At 43.9% G+C, this 23938-nt stretch overlaps 1 protein-coding gene across 3 annotated transcripts in view; it reads right to left on the minus strand.

Annotated features, from left to right (window-relative positions):
- Positions 1–10576: 10576 nt before the first annotated feature.
- The window catches only part of MAPK6 (mitogen-activated protein kinase 6), a 28271-nt gene continuing 14909 nt past the window's right edge, over positions 10577–23938 (minus strand). Inside the window, exons 1-6 of one of the 3 annotated variants that reach the window (XM_017742640.1) lie at positions 23846–23895; positions 18355–19568; positions 17592–17736; positions 14374–14538; positions 13547–13748; positions 10577–12946 (exon numbers count right to left, since the gene is read on the minus strand). In XM_017742640.1, the coding sequence (XP_017598129.1) occupies positions 11848–12946; positions 13547–13748; positions 14374–14538; positions 17592–17736; positions 18355–18909 (2166 nt within the window). In that variant the 5' untranslated portion in view covers positions 18910–19568; positions 23846–23895 and the 3' untranslated portion in view covers positions 10577–11847. Of the gene's footprint in view, positions 12947–13546; positions 13749–14373; positions 14539–17591; positions 17737–18354; positions 19569–23696; positions 23794–23845; positions 23896–23938 lie in introns of those variants that run through there. The other 2 variants (XM_017742639.1, XM_008640009.2) reach the window with 2 other exon arrangements.

Genomic DNA, 23938 nt, shown 5'->3' on the forward strand with positions numbered 1-23938 from the left:
CCTACACATAATGGTAGCTAAAATTACTTAGCAAGCAGTCCTTCCCCTACGAGCAAGCGTTTGGTGTGATGCACTGAGGGCTGTTGTGTAAGACTTGACTGAGTATCTTTCCCATACATAAAGGTTGTAACGTAGCAACCATTTTTTTCTGCTCAGAAAACACCGTTTCCAAGCTGATTGTTACTGCCCTTAGCAGTGGCCACTGTCACGGCTCCTGAGGCACTGCTGGGCTGGGCAAGAGGCTCAGCAGCTTTGAGCAGCCACGATCTGGACGAAGGTGGCCATGGAGAAGAGGCATGGCAGGTGAGGGCTCACCCTGTGGGTGCACACTCGTGGTGAGGGAGGTACAAGTGTTCCGATGGCCTCGCTGTGACAGGGAGCTGCCCCTGGCTGCTCAGGGGGGCTGTGGCCACTGCTTGGGAAGAGCCCACAGCCCAGGCCGTGCTGGCAACCCTGAGCTGGAGGCAGTCAGGTCTTTCACCATGCCATACGTGTATATATAAATATACACATCCATATGTGTATAAATATATGTATAAATATATGCACACATATATATGTTTGTGTATATAAATATATGCATACATGCACATGCACAGACATCTCTGCATGGACAGCAGGGTGAAGGAGAATTCCAGCTCTCGACATCCAAAACAACTCTCTTTGCCTAAAGGACCAGAGCAGCTGACCCCAAGGGCCAGTGTCTGCAGTGCCCAGCTGGACAATCACCGCTGCCATGGCACTGCTGCTGGAACGAGGGCTGTCCCCACCGTCCCAGGACTGACCACAGGAATGTCCTGCGATTGCTGCTGTGAGCGAGGCCCTGGGCAGGGAGAAGGGAGGGGATCACACCTGAGAAATTCCAACCCCATCTCTTCCAGCAGGCGCTGTCCTGGAGGGCTGGGCACAGGACGGGGCCGGTCTGTGGTGCAGAGGGCAGTGCAGCCCCAGCCGTGGCCCAGCAGGCTGGCCCCCAGCTGGGCACTGCCAGCACCCGGCACTGCCCCCAGCGCTGGGCTCGCGTGGAGCTGTTGGGTGAAATGCCAACTTGGGGTTATATAAACGTAAAAGCATTTTATATAAGCCTATTTTATCTGCAAATCATTTATATTTAGAACACCTATTTCTACTGGAAACACTAAAACCATATTACATAAGAGCTTGTTTAAATCCTTTGGCTTAAGGCTTGGGCAGGGGGAGGGGGTGGTTCGGGCATGCTGCATTCAGGCTGCAGTTTATAATCACAGCCTCAACCAGCAGCCAAAACCCAGTCTCGAAATCCTTTTTGCTTTCATTCCACGCTGCCCTGACAATAGCAGAATACATCCCTGAAGGGTAATTTTCCTCTTTCTCAGTGCTGCCTTCGTGTTTGGAAACTTTCATTTATAGTGCTCTGGATGTGCTGCCAGCATGGGAGAGACGGCAGCTCAGCAGTGCCCGGTCAGTGTCCTCAGCAGTGCCCGGTCAGTGTCCTCGTGCCCGGGCTGTGACAGTGGGTGGGAACGCTGCTGACATCACCTGAGGGGCTGCCGAGCCATTCTCAGAAATTAAAAAATGCATTAACTGGAACTGACCATTTAGCACTATAAAATTACTTACGTCATCATTCATGCAATGATGTTTTCTAATGCATGAATTATTCCCCGAGCCCTGCCATGAGGGGGAGGCAGGAATGATGGTGGCGATGGCCATCAAATCCATGTCTGATGCACCGAAGGCAGCTGGACCCTTCGGATGCTCACGCCGCCCTGCCGCGGCCCTGAAAACATCTGTCCCCACCACATGCCAGAACAAGCTGCTCCCTGCAAGGCTGGGTAAGCTGCACCACCCCACCCACCCCACACCGCAGGGCCATGGTGCACGTGGGGTCTGTGTTCCTGGCTCCCCACGGCAGCACAGCACAGCTCTGGGGACAGCAGCCCTGCCCCTGCAGGCAGAGGTGCTCTGGTGGCCACCAGCGCACGCCCAGCCCTGCTGTGGAAAATGAGTCCTTACACAGCACTTGGATGCTGCTCCCACCCTGCCTTCCTAGTGAGGGACTGCAAAAACGGAGAAGTGGAAGGTCCCACCTCACAGCGATGATGCCACCCGTGAGAACTCTGCGTTGGCCCAAGCCGTCAGGTGAACAGCACGGCGTCAGAACAGCAGGCACGACTGACCTTCCCTCCTTTACAGCCAGTCTGGACCAAACCTTCTGGCTTTTTCCCCCCTTTTGAAAGTAAGATCAGGATTCACTCCTCCTCACTTGCTTTCTAAGGCAGCATGGCCAGGGCACTGTCTCCAGGCTGGATGCACTCTGTCCAGGTGGGATGTGCTGCCTCTGCAAACACACTGCTCTCCCAAAGGAGCAGGGCTGGGCTCTGCCACTGCTTGCTCATCTGGACGCTACCTTTAATCACCATCCCTGCTCCAATTCTCCCTGTAAGTGCTCCATATTCAGGTGACACGGTTCATTAGTTTCCATAAATGCCCAGGACATTGCAGAGGCTTCAGGGACTTCAGTAAGAGGTGAAGGTGTAAACGACTTTCCTCCTTACCTTAATCCTCCAAATCCCTCAAGGTGGCTCAAACTCCAGCATCTGGGGGAGCCTGGTTTGTCCCACCCCAGTCAGCACCCTGCTCTTGCAGCATGAGGTTTAACCACTCCATCTTTCATTTTCCTGCTGTAAAGTGGAGAAGACAACACATAAATTCCTTAGGGGTGCAGGAGGAAGGCAATTCACATCTGTGCATGCTGCAAAGCCTCTTGAGACTCGCTTTCCCTCTGCGGGAAGTGAAGGTATCTTAGTGAAAGCCATGTCATTCCCAAATTTCTGTGAGCTCAGCTGGATGGGCGATGGGGCTGGGGTGCTCCATGGCTGTGAGATGGAAATGGAGTGCCCCAGTGCCCAGAGGCAACATTCTCTGCTGGGAATTACCCCTGGGCACGAGCAGTAGCATCTCCAGTTGTGTTTTACAGCAGCTTCATGAGTATTTTAAGGAGAAGGGGGGAAGGACCAAGTTGGCCTGTTCCCAACCTGCTGCCACTGGCCTCACTGGCGGAGAGCACAGTGCCTGTGCAGAGGGCTGGAGCTTTCCAGAGCCCTCCTGAGGGGCTGGGGCTTTCCTGAGCCCTCCTGGCTGCTCAGCCCCACCATCCCCAGGGCTGGTGCAGGCCGCCCTGCCTGCTCACCCAGCTCCCGACACATCACCACTCAAATCGCTTCAGCGAATTCTTCTCGTACTTCACTTGAGCCAGACGCTGTAAATTGGATTGAAGTGGTGCCTGGAGAGATTTCTGGTGTCAAACATGTAAAACTAACATGAACTTGAACTGTCTCTGGGCTGCCACGGGGGTGTTGCTCCCCACACTCCCCTCCTGGCATGCAGGGAGCTCCCCAGATCCGGCTCCTTGAGTTTGAAGCTGGCTCTCCTGTGACACTGCCCGCAGACACCAACAGTGATGTCAAAACCTGCAACAGTGAAGAAGTTCATCTTGAAAATACATCTGCTCATTTCTTCTTGGATGAATATTGTACTGGGGCTGAGTGTTAAAGGAACTGGGCATCGCACTACTCCAGAAAATGGCCTGAGCTCCCAGGGCAGTCAGGCCACTGACTGCAGTCATTTATTTCACTTTAAGCTTTCCATCTCCTCCTATTCCTTATCACTTGTAAGAGTCAAGTCATGTAGTGAACATCTGGGACCTTCAGGGATGAGCACAGGATTTTGACTACTTCATGGACCTGGAGAACAAATCTGTCTCATTTTTTGAGCATGGAAGAAGAGAATCTGAGGTTACTGGAAACTCTGAGGTTTGGCATCCTCAGGCCCCAAATCATCTGGAATGCTGGTGAGAAAAGCAAGCTGCAGATACAGCAGCTCCCCTGCTGCAGGACCTGTGTGGTGCTGGGCAGAGCCTGCCCTTTACTGAGCTTTCCTCCCAAGCACTACAGCCATGCCTGTCCAGCTGGGCTGCCTAGCTGGGGGAAGACCTGATGTCTGGGAAGAATTGCTCTGTGTTAACTGGCTGATTAAAACTGGGGACGTGGTTCTCCCTCATCCAAGGGCCGTTCTGCATCCGTCTGGTTCTGCATTGCACTGACAAACACTGGCAACTTGCAGTGTACATGGTAGATTCAGTTTAGCCACAGAAAGTAAATAAGTGGACAGCAGTTTAGACTCCTGGAAAATAGCAATTTTCATTTTACCTTAAAGAACAATCCAGTTTGATGTAGCCTCAGGGATTTTAGTATGCATTTTCTAACGGCTCAGTGACCTCATAAATTACAGGGCACTGAGTTCACGCTTCCTTCTGAGCGTGGTCTGCACATGCTGGAGCCTGGCACCTGCAATGCAGAGCCCTCTCATGAGCCCACCATGCTCTCCCAGGCCGAAACCAGTGTCTGGCACTGCAGCTGCCCTGCTCCCAGGGGAGCAGAAGCACCTCAGTGCTGGGTGTGCGAGGCACTCAAGAAGCTGGTTGGGCACTGGCCAGCAGCCCCTCGCCAGCCCCAGCAACAACCTCTGACAGGTCACAGACTGGCAGTGGGGATGGGAACCGGCTCCTCAGCCACCCCAGGCCCCGCCACCCCGCCGTAAATCCACGGCAGTGACTGCTGCTGTCAGCCCCTGAAAGGAAGAGGCAGCTCAGCGAGAGACAAACACTGCTTGGGTTTTATTTTGTCGTAGCTGGAAGGACGCCACGGATGGCAGCTTGGAGAGCAGGCTGTGATCAGCAGGGAGATACCCAGCTCCCTGCTGGCAGCCGGGCTCTGGAACAGCTCCATCCCTGCCTGGCAGGTCCTATCTGTTAAATAAATGTGATGCCAGGCTGATGTGTTGTAGAGAATGGTTTATGACCTTCATCCAACAAAAAAAGAATTCAGGCAGGTGTTGAGAGAAGGTGAGTGAACACATCAGTGTAAATAGCCATAATCAGTCATATTTTGGGGAACACAAGATACCAGTCTGGTGCCAGCAGAGCTGTGCTGCCTCTGCCTCAGGGCTTTGGTGTGGACCTACAAACATGTGAGAACAGGGTGTTTTGCCCCAAACCGCCTGTGTGAGAGCCTCCCTGCTCCCAGCAGCCCTCTGCAGCCAGCCAGCCCTGCAGCCCCACTCTGTTACCAGCTTTCCAACATCCTGTTTTCACTGGGATTATTTTAATCTTCCTGTTTCCCATCATATTTTTCCTCCTGCCCATGCCAACGCAGACTGCAATTCCTGGCAGGCAGGGCGGAAACCTCCTCCCTGGGCTGCACCAGCACTTTGGAGGATGAGCTGGACTCTGCCCTGGTCGCACCCGGCTCCTCTCTACTGCTGGTGCTGTACCTACTGCTGACCCACCACGGCCACCCAGCTGCCTACAGCAAGTCATTTTGAGTCCACTTGGCCAGTAAATCGCTCTAGCAACTCTGCTTTCATATTTTTCTCTGTGTTGGCTGAAGAACCAAAACACCTGCTCCACTGCTGATGTGATTATGGTTTTATCAGGGCAGGAGAAATGCTGCAAGGTACTGATTTAACCATCCAAGAGCCACACAGCTGCGGGCAGCCAGCCTCTTCCATGCTCCAGCTGCAAACAGTGAGCCACTCCATGGCTGCCCAGCTTGCCAGAGCTCCACTTTGGCTTCCAGGGTTTGCTTTCCTCCTGGGTTTGCTCTGTCCTGGATGATGAATCTCCTTGCCCTGTGCAGGTCCATAAGGCAGTCACAGGTTTTTTACCCTGCCTTGCTGGAAATGGATGCTGTGCTCTGGGTGATGCGGTTACAAGGCCAATAGAAATACAGATATAAATGCCAGCAATCCCAGAGGACATTCCTGTCCACTCTACACTGCAATACACTGGCACCTTGCTGCTTCACAGGGCTAGGTGTAATGTAAAACTGAGAGGCTCAAACACCTGAGGGTCTCTCTGTATAAAAGCAAGTAAAAAGAAAATAAAGAATCATGGAAAACCAGTGAAATGTCATGTGTAAGGGTCTGAAAGATAATTTAGTATTTAGAAGTAATTTAATCTTTCAATGTGTCAACATCAAATCTGCTAAGACTGTAACAATAGCAGAAAATATCTGGGACAAATATGATACAAAACAAAAACCAAACCCATCTGCTTTCTTAATCATAGGCTTTAAGAATATTTCTGCTAGTTACCCAGCTATTTCAAGAGCTGTACTGTTTAAATCTGTATCCAAACAAACACAGAAGTCCCAATAAACCTGTCATTCAGTTATTCAGGTCTATGCTTTAAATCCTTATAGATGATAAACTTCAAGACAGACATTAAATGGAGGCATTGTTTCTCTGCAGCCTCTAGCACTGAAGATTTAAGGTCTAATCCAGTCTGAAAGGCTGGAGATGAGAAGATATCCTTTCATTGCCTGAGTCTGGTTTTGGAGCATCCATTGCTGAAGCCTGAGCTGCAAACTAAAAGGTCAACAATCTTGTAAAGCAGAAATTGTACCCTGGCTACACTTGCTTTTTGGGAAGATGCTGTGGAGATGATGACACAGAAAAATGATGAGGTTTACACTTACCTTGCACCAGCCACTGTGGGATTAGTGTGGCAAAGAAGCTTCCACACTACACGGCACCAGAGCCCTGGGACAGGGCTTGAGGAAAATTCAGATATAAAGGAAAGCCTGTATGTTATTAGGCCTCACATGTGTTCTGAGAGTGGCCAGTGGTCATTAACCAAGCAGGCAAGGCACTGCCCACAGGCCTTGGACTGTATTCAGCCATGAATGATTACCAGAAGAATATAATAAGGGTAAACCAAAATTTACAAGAAATCTGGAAAAATGGAAAGCGTAAGCTAAGACACAAGTAATGCAGAAATATACCAAATTAGGTCAAAATATGTCAGCCTTCTACCAATGCTAAAACTGAAGAAAACCCATCAAACCATCAGCCACCAACTCAGTCGTGGCTCTGTGTTCTAGAAACACCGACTGGATGCAGGTGTGGACTAACCTGAGTCCCCAGGGACGGATGGAAAAGCCCTTCCCTGCTCCCTTTTCCTACAGCCCTGCTCTTACTCAGCTCCTGAGTGCAGGAGTCGCCTCCCAGCATCTTTGTGCCAGGAACGAGGGAGCCAAAGCTGGGAGCTGAAGGGCAATGGAATTGCTGGCTCTGAGGCAGGACAAGTCACAAGTTCCCTGTCCCCCCCAGCTGCCAAACGCACCCTTTGGTATTTCATTCCACACGTAGCAACCCAGGCCGGGTGACATAAAGGTTAAAAGTAATTTTGGCTGCAGTAGCCCAGCACACAGATTACAAAAGGTATTTTATTATCAGAGTTCTCTATAGAAGGGCTGCTCTGCAGTCAGGATGCAGCAGACAGATTCCTGAGGAAAGCAAATGACACGTGTGGCTGCTGCCAGCTACCGAGCCAGCTATTTGCAGAGCGTGGCCATACCCGGCCATCACCCCGTCCCCAGGGGCTGCTGGGCACAGCTCCCTCTGCACATGGCCTGCGACCCACAAATCACCCTATCAGCCCTGCTGCCTCCCAGCCAAGAGCAGCCTCTGAACTTTTCAACAGCCCATATTTTAGGGAGTTGTCAAATACCACTCAGCGTGAGCAGATAACCATTTCAAAGATAGAGACACTGGAATGGAAGGCCGGGTGCTGGGTGCCAGCGGTGATCTGGATTATTTGCTTGTTGCTAAATACCCTGTGGCATTACTTCCCAGGTTGTTCAGCTCAGGTCTGACGCAAACAGTGGCAGAACAGCAAACAAGAATTTACAGGATTTTGTAAGAACTGAAATAACTCAAGGAGTAAGGAGCAAATTGGTTCAGGGCTGCTGTTGCTCAGGATTGCATCTTTGGAAGAACAAAGGTTACTGTTCAATTATGTGTAAAACCCAGCTGAAGGCCTGACAAGCACTTCCAGATCTCAGCAGCAGGAAAGAAACATGAGTATAAATAAAGAAAAGAAGACTTGTGGAAGCAGATTTAGCTCAAGGATGCTTTTCCTCTTGATATCCAGAAATAATTACACTGCAATGTGCCATTGAATTCCTCAGGACCCTGCCTACATTTCTCTGGGGTTTGCAGTATACACATGTGTACAGTAGAGGATGAAAGTCCACATGTGGAAAAGCTCCTGCCTCCCCAACTGTTGCAGCAGTTAGAAGGGGACAGAACAAAATAGCAAAACCAGTTTCAGAGCAACATTAGTTCCATATGGAAAAAAAACCTCTCTGGTGGATGCCTCCCACATGTAAAAAAGGCATTAAAAACCTGTTCATAAACCAGTGCCTCCAAGCAATCAGCTGGATCAAAGTGGGAACTTGGCAAGGCTTTAAAAGGATGCACCAGGCACAACCCTAAGAGCTTCTGCAGCACAGAAAAAGCAATAGCAAGGTGACAGCGTCCATCAAGGCACACAGGTTTTACTGTAGGCAGAGAACCCTCAGCTGCAGGTACAGGGGCCCTGCTGAGCAGGGCAGAGGAGGGGCAGCAGCAGCAGGGCATGCCCCGGTGCCCGGCTGGCTCACAGAACCCCACACCCAGCCTGCAGGCCCAGCAGAACAGCTCTGCTCACAGCAAACACCAGCTGAGCCGTGCTGCTCACACTGTCATCACACCACTACCAGCAGCGTGGGCAAAGTCCTATAAAAATAGCTAAGACTATCTATAGCAACTCTGATTTAATTAAAATTAAATGCAATTGTGAGACAGCTAACTGACCGTGGCTGAGAACTCTTGATCAGAACAAACTGTTCAGCAATTATTAGATCTCACTTGATGACAGGATGCGTAAAAGGCTCTGTCCTGGTCTGTTGTAAACATCACTTCTTCTAGCTGAAGCTCTTGTTAAATGTACTTTAAAATGCTGCCTTTTAACCAAAGGCCACCTAGAGAAGAAAGGGTACTTTTAAAAGATGGTTAATGTTCTCATTTCTTATTTGCTTTTTTGTTAAATAAGGGTGTTCCATTGTACTTGGCAAGCAGCTTGGTGTGAAACAGTGGTCCCTTTATCTGGTTCATAATTCAAGCCTCTTCCATATTTTGTTTCTAAAGACAATGCTGTTGCTAGGTCACAGCCAAAGTGACTGACCTGCTCTTTCCTGCGGGGATAGGCATGGCTGATGAGCCCAGGGCAGGAACCACCTTCCACCCCACGGGAAGAACCTGTGACACCCTGCGCTTTCTGCAGGCTGTTCTTCCAACACAACACTCCCGCACTTTGCCAAGGGAGAGCCCAGCACCACACCCAGAGCACCTTCACTTCCTAGCAGTGATTTCACTTTGCCTGGTCCTTACCAAACACTTTTGTCTCCACTTAGGGAATTCTTTCTACTTAATAATCTCGAGTGCCCAGCTGCACCCTCCAGGGACCCATGGATAGAGGCTGTTGAGAGAGCAGGGTTTGCACCAAAGCAGGCAGCACAGCCTGTACAGTGTTGCTTCCCCAGCACAGGTAGAAGACCAAGGTAATGAAGCACCACGCTGGGTTTAAGCTCAACACTCGACTCTCCCCTCCCTTTTAGTGTAAAATGTTCCCTTTGTACCCTTACAGGCTTCTTAAGTACTGGTTTCACTTGAGTTCTTAAAAAAACAAAAAAAGGAATCAAAAACAAATCAAGAAGATACTTCATTTGTACAAGATGTGTTTTTAAGCTGAATTTTGTTTCCATTTCTTCCACACTTCCCACCCACTGCTTTCATCCAATCTCAACAAAAACCCCCACAGCCCTTGAGAACAGTCCCTTGCCTGGAGAGGGCAGGTGGTCACTCCCCTCCCTACAGCCCCACAGCCCACTGCTGCGGCTGCATAAACGTCCAGGGACCGTGCCCAAGGACACAGACCCTGTCCCCTCTCCCCAGGTGCCCGTCCTGTGCCACACTGCAAGGGCAGATCCTTGGTTTAGACCAGTAGCAGCTGTGCTAGCTGCCAGAGGAGCAGAGATGGAAAAATCTGGAGGAACTAAAAGAGTCATAGGAAAAGCTGGAGTTTGCCAGAAGATACAGCTTCATTGTACAGTTAATTAGCTCCCTCTGGAACGGCTGTGATGGGAGGAACTGGAAGAGAAACACGAACGTTCTAAGGCTTCCTGCAACAGAGACCTGAGCTGCACATTTTGAAAGATCCCATAGGAGTCACCTGGTCATGCTCCCAAAACCTCCTCCTGGAGGTGCTCCAGCCAGGCTCTTGGCTGAGGAACCCGCTCACCTTCAGGCTGCCAGCAATGCAAAGGTGCTTGCAGCCACTTACCGCAGCTTTTCCTTTAACACTAAGCAGTCTAAAACATCGATAAAACAGTACCTTTGGTCACTGAATTGACTTTCAGAGTGTGTTTCTTACAACAAAAATGGTTATGGACACCACTGTGTATTTGTGCTTTCACAGCCACACCCCTGCACGGGATTTTGCTCAGTACAGGCTGCAGGCACCAGGACAGAAGGAAACTCCTGGGAGTCCCCTTCCCGAATGCTGCATCCCCAGCAGAGGCACTGCCAGGGAGAGTCCCTCATGCTTCCATGAGCACCCTGGGTTAGGCAGTGACCCCCACAACTCTCCCAGCTGCAGCACAGCAGCCCCTCTTCATCTGGCAGGGTGTGTACAAAGCATCACAAACAGCCATTTTTGCTGGCCATGTTTTTATTTGTTTTTAGTTTTAAACAGGGGAGCCAATGATACATCCAGTATTTCAAAAAATCAGAAGGTAAAACAAATTTTCAAAAGACCGAGATGCTACATGCTATATTTAACCTAATTTTATTCATGCTTGCTTTTGAGGGGGGTTGGGAGTGGGACAGGAATCATTCAGTAAAAACATACAGTAAAAACAAAATGTCTCACCATATAGAACTTTAACCTACAGTAATGTTGTACCTTAATTATTTCCATGCACACAACTAACATTACAAAATTTTTAAAAAATGAACACAATTAAGACTTCTAGGAGCATTTGATAATAAAGCAATTCCTAATTTCTTTTGTAGAGATCAAGCACCTCCAATTACAAATTCCTATACACAGTGAGTGCTTTACTTGAAATGAAAACTAAAAAATGAAAGTAAAAATGTATTGGATAGCCTCAGAATAAGCTGATGTTAATATATATCCAGCTATGTAGGCAATAAAACCATAGTGCTAAACAAAAACTTGTATCTGAAAAGTAACTCAAAAATTGACTTTCTATAATTACAGAAATATAATTATTTGCTAAAATAAATAAAAGTGCTGCATATTAACACTTCACTATAAAGAATGCATACCAGAACATTTATAAATATTGAATGATTTTCAACAGGAATAGCTACTACAATAATGCTGGCTAAATAGAAGTGCATAATGAGAAGCACTATGGGTGGTTAATGTTTTGCCACATACTGCTGTTACCTTGAGGTAGATAACACATGCGTACCAAATTCTGCATTCATTTCAGTTGCTGCTGGTATCATGTGTCTAAGAAATGTGTACAGTATGAAAAACTCTAAAATACGCATGAATGAAAAAAATGTTTTGGGAAAAATAGATATTCTCATGCAATTATGTACAGTCTCACTGTGTAAATTTCAAGGCAAGGTTCTTTTTCTGCAAAACATGGACACTGTTTTACTGAGAGAATGTTTTTTTACTTGGTTTAGTGCATTTTTTTGTTACCTCCTGCATTTTGCATTATTTTGCTCTATTCTTTAATTTTGTGTGCAAACGACATGCCAGTTTAAAAACAAAACTAACTCATGTATAGAAAGTAATTCTGGATTGTAAAAACAATGGTAAACAGAAAACTAATGAAATCCATACCAAAATTACACCATCTGATTCAAGTAAAAAAATTACTTACACTAGTAATAAAAAAAGACAAACACATCTCATGAATATAAAAGAAATGTCTGCTGAGTGTTTTAGTTTAGATGTTTCAGAATGCTGCTGTAGGTTTTGTGGGGAATCTGGGGAGATGATTTCATAGCAGAAGGCGTTAGTGTGGCCTGGATTGACTTCAGAGGCGAACCAACAGGGCTGTGGAACTGAGGAATACCTATGGCCTCAAGCTGCTTGTTGAAGAGGAGCTCTCCACTGTTACTGAGAAAGCTCTCTTCTCTTTCCTTCTCCCCAAGCTTCCCCTCTTCTACTGGCTCAGGTTCTAGCATTTCAGCATCTTCTTTCTTACTAAAAAATTTGTCCAAGTAACTGGTGTAAGTATTTTCTTTTTCAACTTGTTCATCTTTCCTTACTTCGCAACAGAACTGGTCTATGAGGAAGCACCCCTCCCCACCACTGACAAACTGACTGTCCCAAGAAGTTTGGTACAGAGCTTCTAACTGTGCCAAATTGGCCATTCCTTTCTCCTGCTTCTCTCTGCTTACCGACTTTGATATTATTCCTTTCAACTCTATCTGAGACACTGAACTGTTCAAGTCATTTAATTTATCAACATCAGTAGACTCATGTTGTAAACTAAGCTGGATGGTTTCTGCTATGAAAGAATCAAAGTCAAACCCCTGATTCTTCTCCCTTTCTTTTTCAACAAGTTGCTGTGATGCTTCCTCAAGCGCTATCTGAGCTTTCACCAACCCATTCTTTTCACATTTAGACTTGCCTTTCTTGTCAGACTTTTCTTTGCTTTGTTCCTTCCAGTTTGACAGATCTATAATAAGCTTGGGCTCATAGTAATGGTTAACCTCACTGTCTCGCCAAACTAAATTATCTAGGTATGAAGATGACCTCATTTTGTAATTGCAAGTGTGACTACATTCCAGATCACAATACTTGTTTTCGTGGTGATCTGAGTACTGCCAGCAAGGCTCAGTAGAGAAGTGGGTGTCAAAGGCAGGATCCTCCAGGTACTTTTCACGATCTCCATCCAAATATTTGCGAGGATCTACTTGCACTTCTTCTTCATCAGTAACATCAGAAAGAGCCCTTGGATCACGCTGAACTTCATCAGCTTCATAGTTATTATGAATAGGCCAGTCATGGTCTGAGAACTGACTTTCATGGAATCTGTAAAACAATTTCCTAAGTGTTAGCAGCTAAAAAGTCTTCTAGCTCCCAAGACAGAGACAGTTAAACTTAGAAATTCCCTTACAAAATAATGACAATTCAACACAAAGTTTTTCCTTAATCCAACTGGGTACCTCTTCCAGGTTTTTAATTTAATCTGGCATAAAGCAACTGAATTACATACAATAGCTCATTTCATTTACAGAAATCTTTCTAAAGTGTGTAAAGTACTTTCTAAAGTAAGATGGCTACTGTGAAATCTCTTTAATATAACATGCACTAAGCATTAGACAAGACAATCATAATTAAAACTCCCTTTAAACATAGTTTATTTTTAGAGAAATATTTTGGGGAAGAAAAAAAGAATGGAAATATTAACTTTAGATTCTAGAGTCCTGAGTGTAGCTCAGGAATCCATCGGCATCTCCAAGTCTTGTCTAATGGATTATAAATCCAGTGACAATGCTGTAAGGGAAAATTTTATTTTCAGGTCCACTCAAGAAGAAGAAACAAGCAGAAAAGGAAATAGTGCCCATAAAGCAATGCCACTTCAAGCACAAAGCCACCCAGTTATGTTACCACAGTAAGTGATAAATTTACCTTTCCCAATTATAAATATGGCTGTGACTTTCATCCATTAGCAGAATATCATCAACCTCATCTTCAATGTGAAAAGGATGACTTGAAATAGGCTCATCCGTTGGAAAGGAATAGATGCTCATGTAAGGATGGGACAAAGCTTCTTCTGCTGTCAATCGATCCATGGGACTAAATGTCAAAATTTGCTCCAGAAAGTCCAGTGCTGTAGAGAAAAAAATACCATTAAATGGGAAATTTCAGACATTTAGAACTTAATATTAAGGTGAGTGCTTTGCTCTAGAGCCCTGCAGTTGTTTCAAAGTAGCTGCGTGTGAAGAATCAGCTCCTGACAGTACAGTGCCAAATACGCATCCATTAGCCATCAGAAAGAGAGGGGAGTAGAGGTCAAATCTAAGATCAACCATAATTAAACTTAAAGCATGAAAAAACAGCAAGAGACAGAAAGCTTCAAGCTGCATCAGTATCCACCAATGGCTACCAGGAAACACTGCTGTTGCTTTGGCTGGGGAACTGTCTTTTAAAAACATTTCAAAGACAGTCCTATACTGACTCCATTCCAATGTTTCCTTGCATTTAAAAGGCCAGTGTCCCAAACCAGAGCAATTCCAGTGCAAAGAGGTCCAGCAGAGATTCACAGTTCTACTCTAAAGATGACCAAGCAGCCAGCATAGAAGTAATTTTATTACAGCGGAAGACAATCCTTCTTCAGAGAACACAGATTCTTCTAACTGAAACTTGCTTTTAACTATCACACACCTGCACCTCAAAGTTGCACACTATCTGATTATTTTGAAACATCAAAACAAGGGGTTTTCTTAATTACTTACCTTCAGGACTGATGCCTGGAAGCAACTGAGTTAAAGGTTTGTGTGGCTCAGTCATATCGTTTCTAATGTAAACTGGAATTACATTGAGAAGCTCCTGACGGTCCTCCTCATGTACAACAGGAATTGATTCTAGAATCAACTGCATCTGTTCAAGTTCATGTGCACCTAAGCAGCAAGAGAAAAGACAAGCTGCCATTTCAACTTACAACATTTCTGATCCCTGTATAGGAAAGGCACGTCAAAATTTTATGCTCTGAGCAGCTATTTCCAGGAAAAGATTATAATCTCCTGCAACAGAGGAAAGGCTGAAGCTCTGAATTTAAATGATAATAAATCTGAAGAGCTCTCAAGAAATGCTGTGGCATATGAAGAATTACAGAGCTGCTACTCACAGATAAAGAGACCTAACCTTAAGCTTTTGTAAGGGTGTTTTCACCATGGATGAGGTACTCTACAGCAATATCCTTTTTGTTATATGCTATATACTGCAATCCTCCCCATTCAACTGATCCACCTAAATTAATCTAGTATTTGACCTCACTTTGAATTATATGTCCCTTATTAATAAAAACAGTAGTGGTTTTGCTCAGAAAGATGTCTTACAGGCGACAACCATTTGTATTAATATTCTACTCTGAAATCCTGCATTAACTGCAAGACAAAAATCACCTGTCAGTTACACAGAACGATATCCTTTTTAAATAAAGTACTGTATTACAATTAAAATTATAGTACTCTTTTAGCACTACCTGAAGTTTCCCTGGGTAAGAACAATAAGGGCCTATACAGCAGGTCAATTCTGAATAATGAACAGCATCTATATTCAGTACTGGAGTACCCAGAAATACAGCGTGTCAACTTCAGCTTGTTGTTCAGCTCCAAGAAGGATGTAGGACCCTAGAGATTCAACAAGCAGATGAAACTATATAGGATTAATTGCATGGCAGCATTTCCTTCCTTCACCAAGCAGCTCTGGGCAATCACAAGCCACACTGATGTATGTGACATTAAGTATAAAAATAAATGGGGCCAACAAGAGATTGGACCATCTCCAAACCTCCACACTCTTGGTTCACTTCAGCGCCTGCACAGCACAGCAGTCTGCACTGGACATCCTACCACACACCTGCCAGGTGACTAGAAAAACTGAGCCAAAGTCACTGCAGAAAATCTGACAGATTTTCTATGTTCCCCAAATGAATCAGTACTGCCTCATGTTAACTTCTCTACTGGACTGAAAGAGCTGTTTTGTTCTACTTCAGACTACAACAAATTACTTAATACAATCTATCAGATGTTATGTTGCTTGTAATTTGCTGGAAAAACATTCTACTCCGTAATTAGTACCATCCTAAAAATTAATCATCTTTCTTTTCACTATCAGCAAAATAACCATTCCAAAATATTCATTTAGAACAAAGTAGTAGAGAAGTTGTTTGGAAAAGCTACTGAACTCCTCTGCCTCAACCTCCCTTCCCTCACTTATCCCAGGTATTCTGCAATATTAATCTGCATTCCTCCTTCCCATTCTCATCAGCTTTCTGAACAGCGATTCCTAAGGGATGGTTCAGAAGTAGACAGAAAGGTGCAATTAACCAAATCAAGCCCTCCGAACAACTCTGCAAAAGATCTTTATTCAGAATCTCAGGGCAGAATAACTGACATATCTCCAACCATCTTCCCTTTCCAAATGCATGATGTTAAGAAATCCACTTTTCTTTAGATTAGAAAACCACTGCAGTGCTAAATTTTCAGAGGGGCACATCCATATTTAAAATATTTTTCTAAGTATCTACACAATGCAATTAAGGCATATAAACAAGTCTACAAATTTAGGATTTTGGTTACAAAGACCAAGTTTTTTAACAGAATTCTAACTCTCTGCACAGCTACTGGGCCAACAAAAATTTGTGACAAATACCAATGCTACTCAAAGAAAAAAAGGCCAAAATGCTGGCAAGTTGTGATCAATCTATGCTGAATGATGAAGTCTGCCAACTTTCTCCCACTATGTCACTATTTGCCAGCAGAAGTTCTCGATGCAATGGGAACCTAATAAATCTTGTATCAGCCAAGCATTTAATACTCTGGGGACATTACTGCAGCAGTTAGTAACTCAAAGAGTGAAAAACTCACTGCAAGTTAAGAGAAGCCTCTGCACATATTAATCACTGATTTATACCAAATAGTGCTTCCAAGTGACAGCTCTCCATTAACAGTACTTAATGGGAGGAAGCTCTCAATTCCATTGCCTTTTCATGCAAAGCTAAGAATTACTGCAGAGATGTGCTTTCAGTCCACATGTGTCTAAAGGAATGTGAACTCTGAAATGCAAGCTTAGCTCTTGGAGGTTTTATCTGTATTACTCCTATAATTCAGGCCAACAGGAGCAAATCCAAGAGTGAGCCTGAATGAGACAGCTGCTGCTGAGGCCCCAGGGTGCACAAAAATAAGCACTTCAGAGGTACTTCAGTAGTTTACTCATCTGCTCCCATAGACCGAGTGCTTGTCAGCAGGTGGTGATCTCCTACGGTGCAAATGACTATTTCACTTTATCTAAAATGCTCTAGTTTGTACTCTGAGCTAGGTCAGCAACATGGTACAAGATGGCCATCAAGAGATTTGCTCCAAATATTCGCTCCTGATCCTAACCAAAGCTCTAATATAGATGTGCCCAATGAGACCAGAGCATTGCTTACCTGAAACAGTAGAAGGTTGCACACTTCCTTGCTGTAATGCACCAAATTTTACACTTTTAAATACTAAGTCTATACCCCTGGGGCTTAATAATTTAAAATACAGAGAAGCAGGAAGCGATTAGGTTGACTACATTAAAAATAATCTTTATGCATATGATACTTAGGGTACTGATAATCTTCAAATATTCCCTGGATACACCAATTCACATGTGTATCAGAACACTTCTTGGGCAATCAATAAATTTAACTCAACATAATTACAGACAGATTTACCATGTGTGACTTCTACATTAAATTGTGATATTTATCTAAATACACACCAATACAAGTAACAAAATTGAAATGTCTTCTGCTTTACAAATACACTAATTTATAGTTTATATAAGTGCATAATAATATAGCATATCCTGATCATCAATGACTATTGATGTTAGCCATGAGAACCAATCTTTCCTGAGGAAGATAATTAAGCAAAAACACTCCTTTTATGAATATACACACTGATTTTATTCTACCCACCTGCAAAGAGGGTTTTCCCAGTCAGCATTTCAGCAAAGATGCAACCTGCAGCCCACATGTCAATGGCTTTAGTGTAGTTGTTAGGAGAAAGCAAAAGCCGGGGCGATCTGTACCATTTAGTAACCAATCCTTCAGAAAGATGGCCCTAATGAAATTAATTTAAAAAATTAATTAGATTTTTAAGACTTGCTTTTTTAAAATTGTTTCTTATTTTTTAATGCACCACTAACAAGAATTTTTGGTCTCAAGATCCCAGGGATTATACTGTGTGTGTTCTACCAAACCTTCTTTCTATCTTTACAAATATCTCTGTGAGTGAATAGTAACGATATAGAAATATGACACCATTTATTAGTCAAATGAGGTACTGCAGCAAAGCTTTCTTATTCCCAGATGCCAAATAAATGCAGAGATGATACTGAACTCTCTTGTGAAACATCTAGACCAGGAGGCTCTGAACCAATCCCCCAAAGTAGCCACACTTGCACTATGAATGCACTACTTACATCTAAGGCTTCTATAATTACATCACTAAATGTTGCTCTTAATCTCAGGTTCTGTCTTCACTGTTAAAACCTCTGCTTTTCTGAACCCATCTAGTAAAAAACAATTATTTTATGCTTGCAGTAGTCCTATCTAGTAGTCCAAACCATGCTAAGCAGGCCTTCCACAGCCTATCTACCTGTGCAAAAGGGAGAAAGACACTATTTTGAGAAGGCACAGTTACCAGTGTGTCACTTAGATATTCCCACTCTCTGCATACCTTGTGGGAATAATGAGGATCCATGATTCGTGCAAGACCAAAGTCACCAATCTTCAGCACCAAGTCTTCAGTATTAATGAAAAGATTGGCTGGTTTGAGATCTCTATGCAGAACATTTGCAGAGTGAATATACTTGAGCCCACGTAGCAGCTGGTACATGAAAAGTCTGGCATGATCTTCCAGTAAAGGGCCTTGCTCTAGCAAATTAGCCAGATCTGTCTCCATGTATTCCTGGACAATGTAAACACAGTTCAATTCTGTCAGGGAGCCCACGTCATCTGTTAACTGGCTTCCACTGGGACCAAGAATTTCAAATACTTTGACAATGTTATCGTGGTCAAGTCTTCTAATAATTTTGATCTCACGTAGAGCATGTTTAACACTCTGGGGATCTGTAAGGACAATTTTCTTGACAGCTACTCTTTTGTCACAGTCATTATCGACAGCAGAAAAAACTAAGCCGTTTCCACCACAGCCCAGTGGTTTTAAGTCCATATACCGAGAGCCCAGATCAAAACCATGAATGTTCATGAGACTTTCAAATTTTTCCGCCATTTTAAAATTCTTTACGTTTTTCCTCAAACTACTAAGCTTCTGTAAACACACGGAGACACTTCCACTGGTATCTGAAGGAAAGGTCTTAGAGAAAGGGAGAAGAAACACTTGGCTTTGACTGCAAGATGGTTTCTTGACACTCTCATTTCATTATGAGCCAGCCAGGCCTGTTGTGTCCCCTTGAATTTAGAGCCTGTAAGCTCTAGAACTCAAACCGAGCATAAGATAGAAAGATTGCAGCATTCATAGTTCAAGAAAGGTGCAGCATTTCTGCAGACATTAAAGAAAATACTCACAAGAAACTTAAACGGAATGAAATGACATACTATGCACTCAGCTCTACTGTGCTAAACTGGTTAACATTTAACAAAAATGTGAATAAATATGCACATAATAGGCTTCTATTAACATCCTCCTCCTCACAGTGCAGATACATTCAGTGTTGGACTGGTCCTGAGCAGCGTCATTCTATGGTGCTGGTAAGCACTATTTTTTTTCCTTCTTCCTCCTTCCTCCTTTTTCTCTTCTTTGTTTACAGTCTAGTTAAATGGGAAACTGGCAGCTCTTGATTTACAAAAGATGCCTTCTGTTAATGATCAGGTGGCTCCAGCTCACCACAATCACAGTCAAAGCTACCATCCATTTTACTCCGTGGCAACCTGAAAAGCAGAGAAAAATAGATCAGTACCCCAGCACATACAAAAGTCTTCCTCCTCCCCCAACTCATTGATTTGTCCTTATCCAAATAAGTTGGAAACACAACTTATTTACTGTCCAGTTACAAAAATAATAAACCATCAAAAAAGCTAAACCAGTTAGAAATCGTATGTACTTTTCACACTCGTAGAGGAAAACTGGCAATAATGACCAACCACCATTTCCAAACGTATATTGTGAACATTTTGGATGTAATCTATTGAAAATACATAGCACACAATGAACAATCCTCCTGAGTCTTAATAAAGGGATTAACAAAGCAAACTTGGTAATTCTCCAAGAGAGCTGTTAAGAGACAAGCCAGAAGCAACAGTATCCTTAGCATCTGTCAGCAAATTTTGGAGCAATCCTTTTCACTAAACTTTTATTCAAAAACTAAATCAGGTTTAACTATTTCACCATAATAAGAGGTTACTAGGTACTGGTCACAAGAAAAGGGCAAAGCTTGTACACTCCCAGTATTTACTGCATATACAGCACACATCCAATGCCACTTATAAAGCTTAAATCCTTGTGATTTTGGATAAAATTTACCAACATCTCAAATAATACCTTTGCCTCTATAGACTCATTGTTACAGGAATCACAGGGGTAATTCATACATATCAAATATTATTACTTTATCAATTATTTCTACACTTATCCAACCTAGACTACAGAGAAAAAGCAGCAAGTACATTTTACAGAGTAACTGATATGTTCTACAACCATTTTCCCTAACATATGGGCTCTTTCAGACACCATTTATTTGTTATTAGTGTAATGAATTCACCTACTATTTATGAAAAACCAAACTGGCAATTTTCTCAGTAAGTTCCCGTCAGCAACAGCAGAATGCAGTCATAAAGACCACATGGTGCATTTTTGTACAACATCCTCACTTTTAAAAGCTCAAAAACATCACAAAGGGAAGAGTCAGAAGTGTAGGCTACACAGTGTGGTAAGCTTTGGGCAGTTCCATTACAAGTCACCGGCATGCTCTTCCCCAACATGTATAGGTCACATGAAACCACTACGTCGCCTTCTGTTCAGCCTCAGATTAACACATTTCAGCTCTTCCCTCAGCTCTCTACCTAAATGTAAATGTCTTCACACTATCCCAGCACTTCAGAATTAATTGAATGAATGTTTTCCTTTAGAACAGTGCTAGCATTTCAGTGGGACAACTGGGAGCAGGCAAAACAAGTCTCCTCACTCCTAACAGAGCAGCAAGAGCAGCTGACAAGTTATTAACATATTTTAAATAATGGCCTCAATTCACTAAAGTAATCAGAATTGTACAGAGAAAAAGAAAAAAAGGAAAAAAAGGCACACTGGCAAACAGAAACAAGACTGTTTCAACATATTTAAATATTACCCTTCCTTAGGCTCAAGCCTGACTGTCCCCAAGACACAGCCCCAACGCCCTCCTGCCACACACCACCTGCCTCCAGGTACGTGGACAGAGCATGACAAACACAGGGAAGAAGGAAACACATGATATCCTCTGCTCAGTTTTTATTTTTAAATAAAGATCACTATATGCAGTATTTTTGAACTGAAAAGCACTGAGCTGCCCTCTACTGATGTGGTACACCCTGCCAGAAGGGTGATCTTCAGAGCTGTCTCTACTCAGCACATGGGACTTAAGATTGCCTTAAGATTCCTTTCTTTGTACATTGGCAAGAATCCTAATTTTTAACAGCGTTTTACAAGGGTTATTATAGCCTCAGCACAAACACAGTGAGGTAACACTACTACTTTTCCTCAAACTACCTTGAATTTTTACCAGTATTAAGACATTAGAGTAAGGACCCCTTTTAAATAGCCATGAATTTACTAAAAGAACAAAAGTAAAATTTATCCTAAAGAGGACAGCATCAGCGACTACCCAACTCCGTTCACAATTATAAAACCCAGAAGTCTAGCCTCTTGATTTCAACATTTTTAAACTCGAAACTATTTTCTCACTCACACGCACTACTTTCAGGTTAACTTGTTCTGAGCTGCTGCCTGTAAAAGCGTTTACATCACCCCATTCACCTTTCATTCCAACACCCCCCCAGCTGTTATGGAAATTAGTTTTTGTACCAATACTACAAATTTCACGTTAACTCGAGGTCCAAGGCCTCTGTTCAATTACCCTGCAATAAGCTGTATTTTACATCCTTGGGACCATCTACAACCAGTTGTATTCTGCCTCATAATTAGGCTTATTGTTTCACACTGCTGATGCCTTCAACAGGCAGCAATACCGAAACTGTTTGCACCAGCTGTGTGACACATCTGGAACCTCTCTTTTAGCTAGTTCCATTAAACAGCCCAGGAACAGATTCAAAATGATGCCCATGAGCAGCAAAGATTAAGATCTACCATCTCTCTGCATAACTCAGATCTTACCCCCTACTGCCATGACTGAATGCAGCAATGAAAGGACTGCTTCAGGGAGAAAGGGAGCTATTGCCCACTTGCTTCCTGTAGTAGGAGTCCTAAAATTTTCATTCTGTATCTCTGAAATGATGCATTTTTTTTAAACACCAGTTTACACTTATCCTTTCTCTAGGTGACCACTAATTACAATGTTTTCAGAGAGCATGCAATGATCTTAACTAAATCAGAGTGATTTAGCTAAGAAAACAAATGCTGACAACATAAGCAACCAACCCACTGCAGCCTTCATTTGACCTGATCCTGCTACAAACTTCCTATCTGTGAGCAAATTACTTAATCCCATGTTCTAGCCACTTGAAATGTATAATGGACTATTGTGTAAAAAAGGGGGGGTTTATCATCCCAATTTGTGCTGAACAGGCTGTTGACGCAGGGACTGACATTTTCATCTAGGCTGTCACCTTTCCAAGACTACCAGGTTTTTTATAAGTGATACTTTTACTCCTCCTTCTTCAAACACAAAGTTTAAAGAGGGAAACACAAAGATACCGGTTTCTTATGTGGTTTATAACTGTGGTTTTAAAATGGGTCAGTTCTTGGGAGAGGGTAACAGAAGCGACCCACAGAAGAGCTTTGAAATCATCCCTAGTGATGATCATCACACTTGACCGGCTTCAGGATTGCGCAAGCAGCCCCTTCAAAACATGCTCAACTGCTGCACGTGGATTTATCACAGTTTTCAGGAAACAGGATGTACACCGAAACAGGCAGGCATGAGATGTTTACTTTATCAGAAATACAAATAAGACTAAAGATACCAGTTAATTTGATTACACTGACCATATAATGATCAAATTATTACTCACAGGAGAAAGACCAAGAATGACTAATGACACATTATACAACCTGCTAAGTACTATCCCTTTGACTAAAAAATATACGGGGTACAGAACTTTTTTTTAGATCAGCCACGTTGCAGTCAGTAGGCAGAGTGAGTCATCGTCCAACTCATGAAACTGCTGCTTTCTAAAGCCTCCTACTTGCTCCCCACACTGTTTAGGGAACTCGGTGCTGGCAGTAAGCAAATGTTACTATTAGTTTATAAATCTTCTGAAGGATCTGTAAAAACACACAAGAACCCATAGCACTTTTTTGTATCGTGTTTAAAAATGGTTTAGTTCTCCCTTTAGATAATAGTAATAAAAACTCCCCAGGAACAGCCCACCATCAGCTAACCACAGCCTTCTGCACCTCTGCAGACCTGCTACCATCTGCTGTTCCGCTGAACAGGTAACCAGTCAAGAGTGAATTCAAGATAACAACCACACAAGGACTGAGCTAGAGCAAAGGGCTGAATTGAAAGTTCCCATTTTAGCTTTGGAGCACACATTTTCTGAAAGCAACTGCCAAACCAAAATGCATCTCTATTTTAAGCCACCACTTTCCGGAATTTGTAACTGGTTTATAAACACATAATGCTGTGACGACTTTATTTTTATATATACACACACATATCTATATAAAAACCTTGCTGGCAACAGCACTGGCCATACGACAACACGCCGACCGCCGTTTCTTTTTCCACTACATAATTAACAGCCATTGTCAGGCTGATCCCAAACGGCACTGAATTAGCCAGAAAAAGAGACACATCCTACACCCGACAAGCGAGAGCATCCTGCCTGCCTAGGCAAGGGTACCTGTTCTCCCAAATCGCAAAAACTCGGGCAGTCTCTCTTCAAGCCATTTCCTTCGGGTGCTTCAAGCTACTTATTAAGAGCATTAAGTCACTTTTCCCACAAAAGGTTCCCAGAGCCTGCGGGCGCCCGGTAGCAGGAGCGAGCGGTACCTGCGCCCTATCTGCTGGCTCGGAGAACTGCGCTGAATGCAGCAGCAAAACTTCCACAGGCGGTGGGGGCCGGGCCCCCCCGGCAAAGAACAT

Source organism: Corvus brachyrhynchos, unplaced genomic scaffold (assembly GCF_000691975.1).
Source record: "Corvus brachyrhynchos isolate BGI_N302 unplaced genomic scaffold, ASM69197v1 scaffold97, whole genome shotgun sequence".
NCBI classification, from domain to species: domain Eukaryota; kingdom Metazoa; phylum Chordata; class Aves; order Passeriformes; family Corvidae; genus Corvus; species Corvus brachyrhynchos.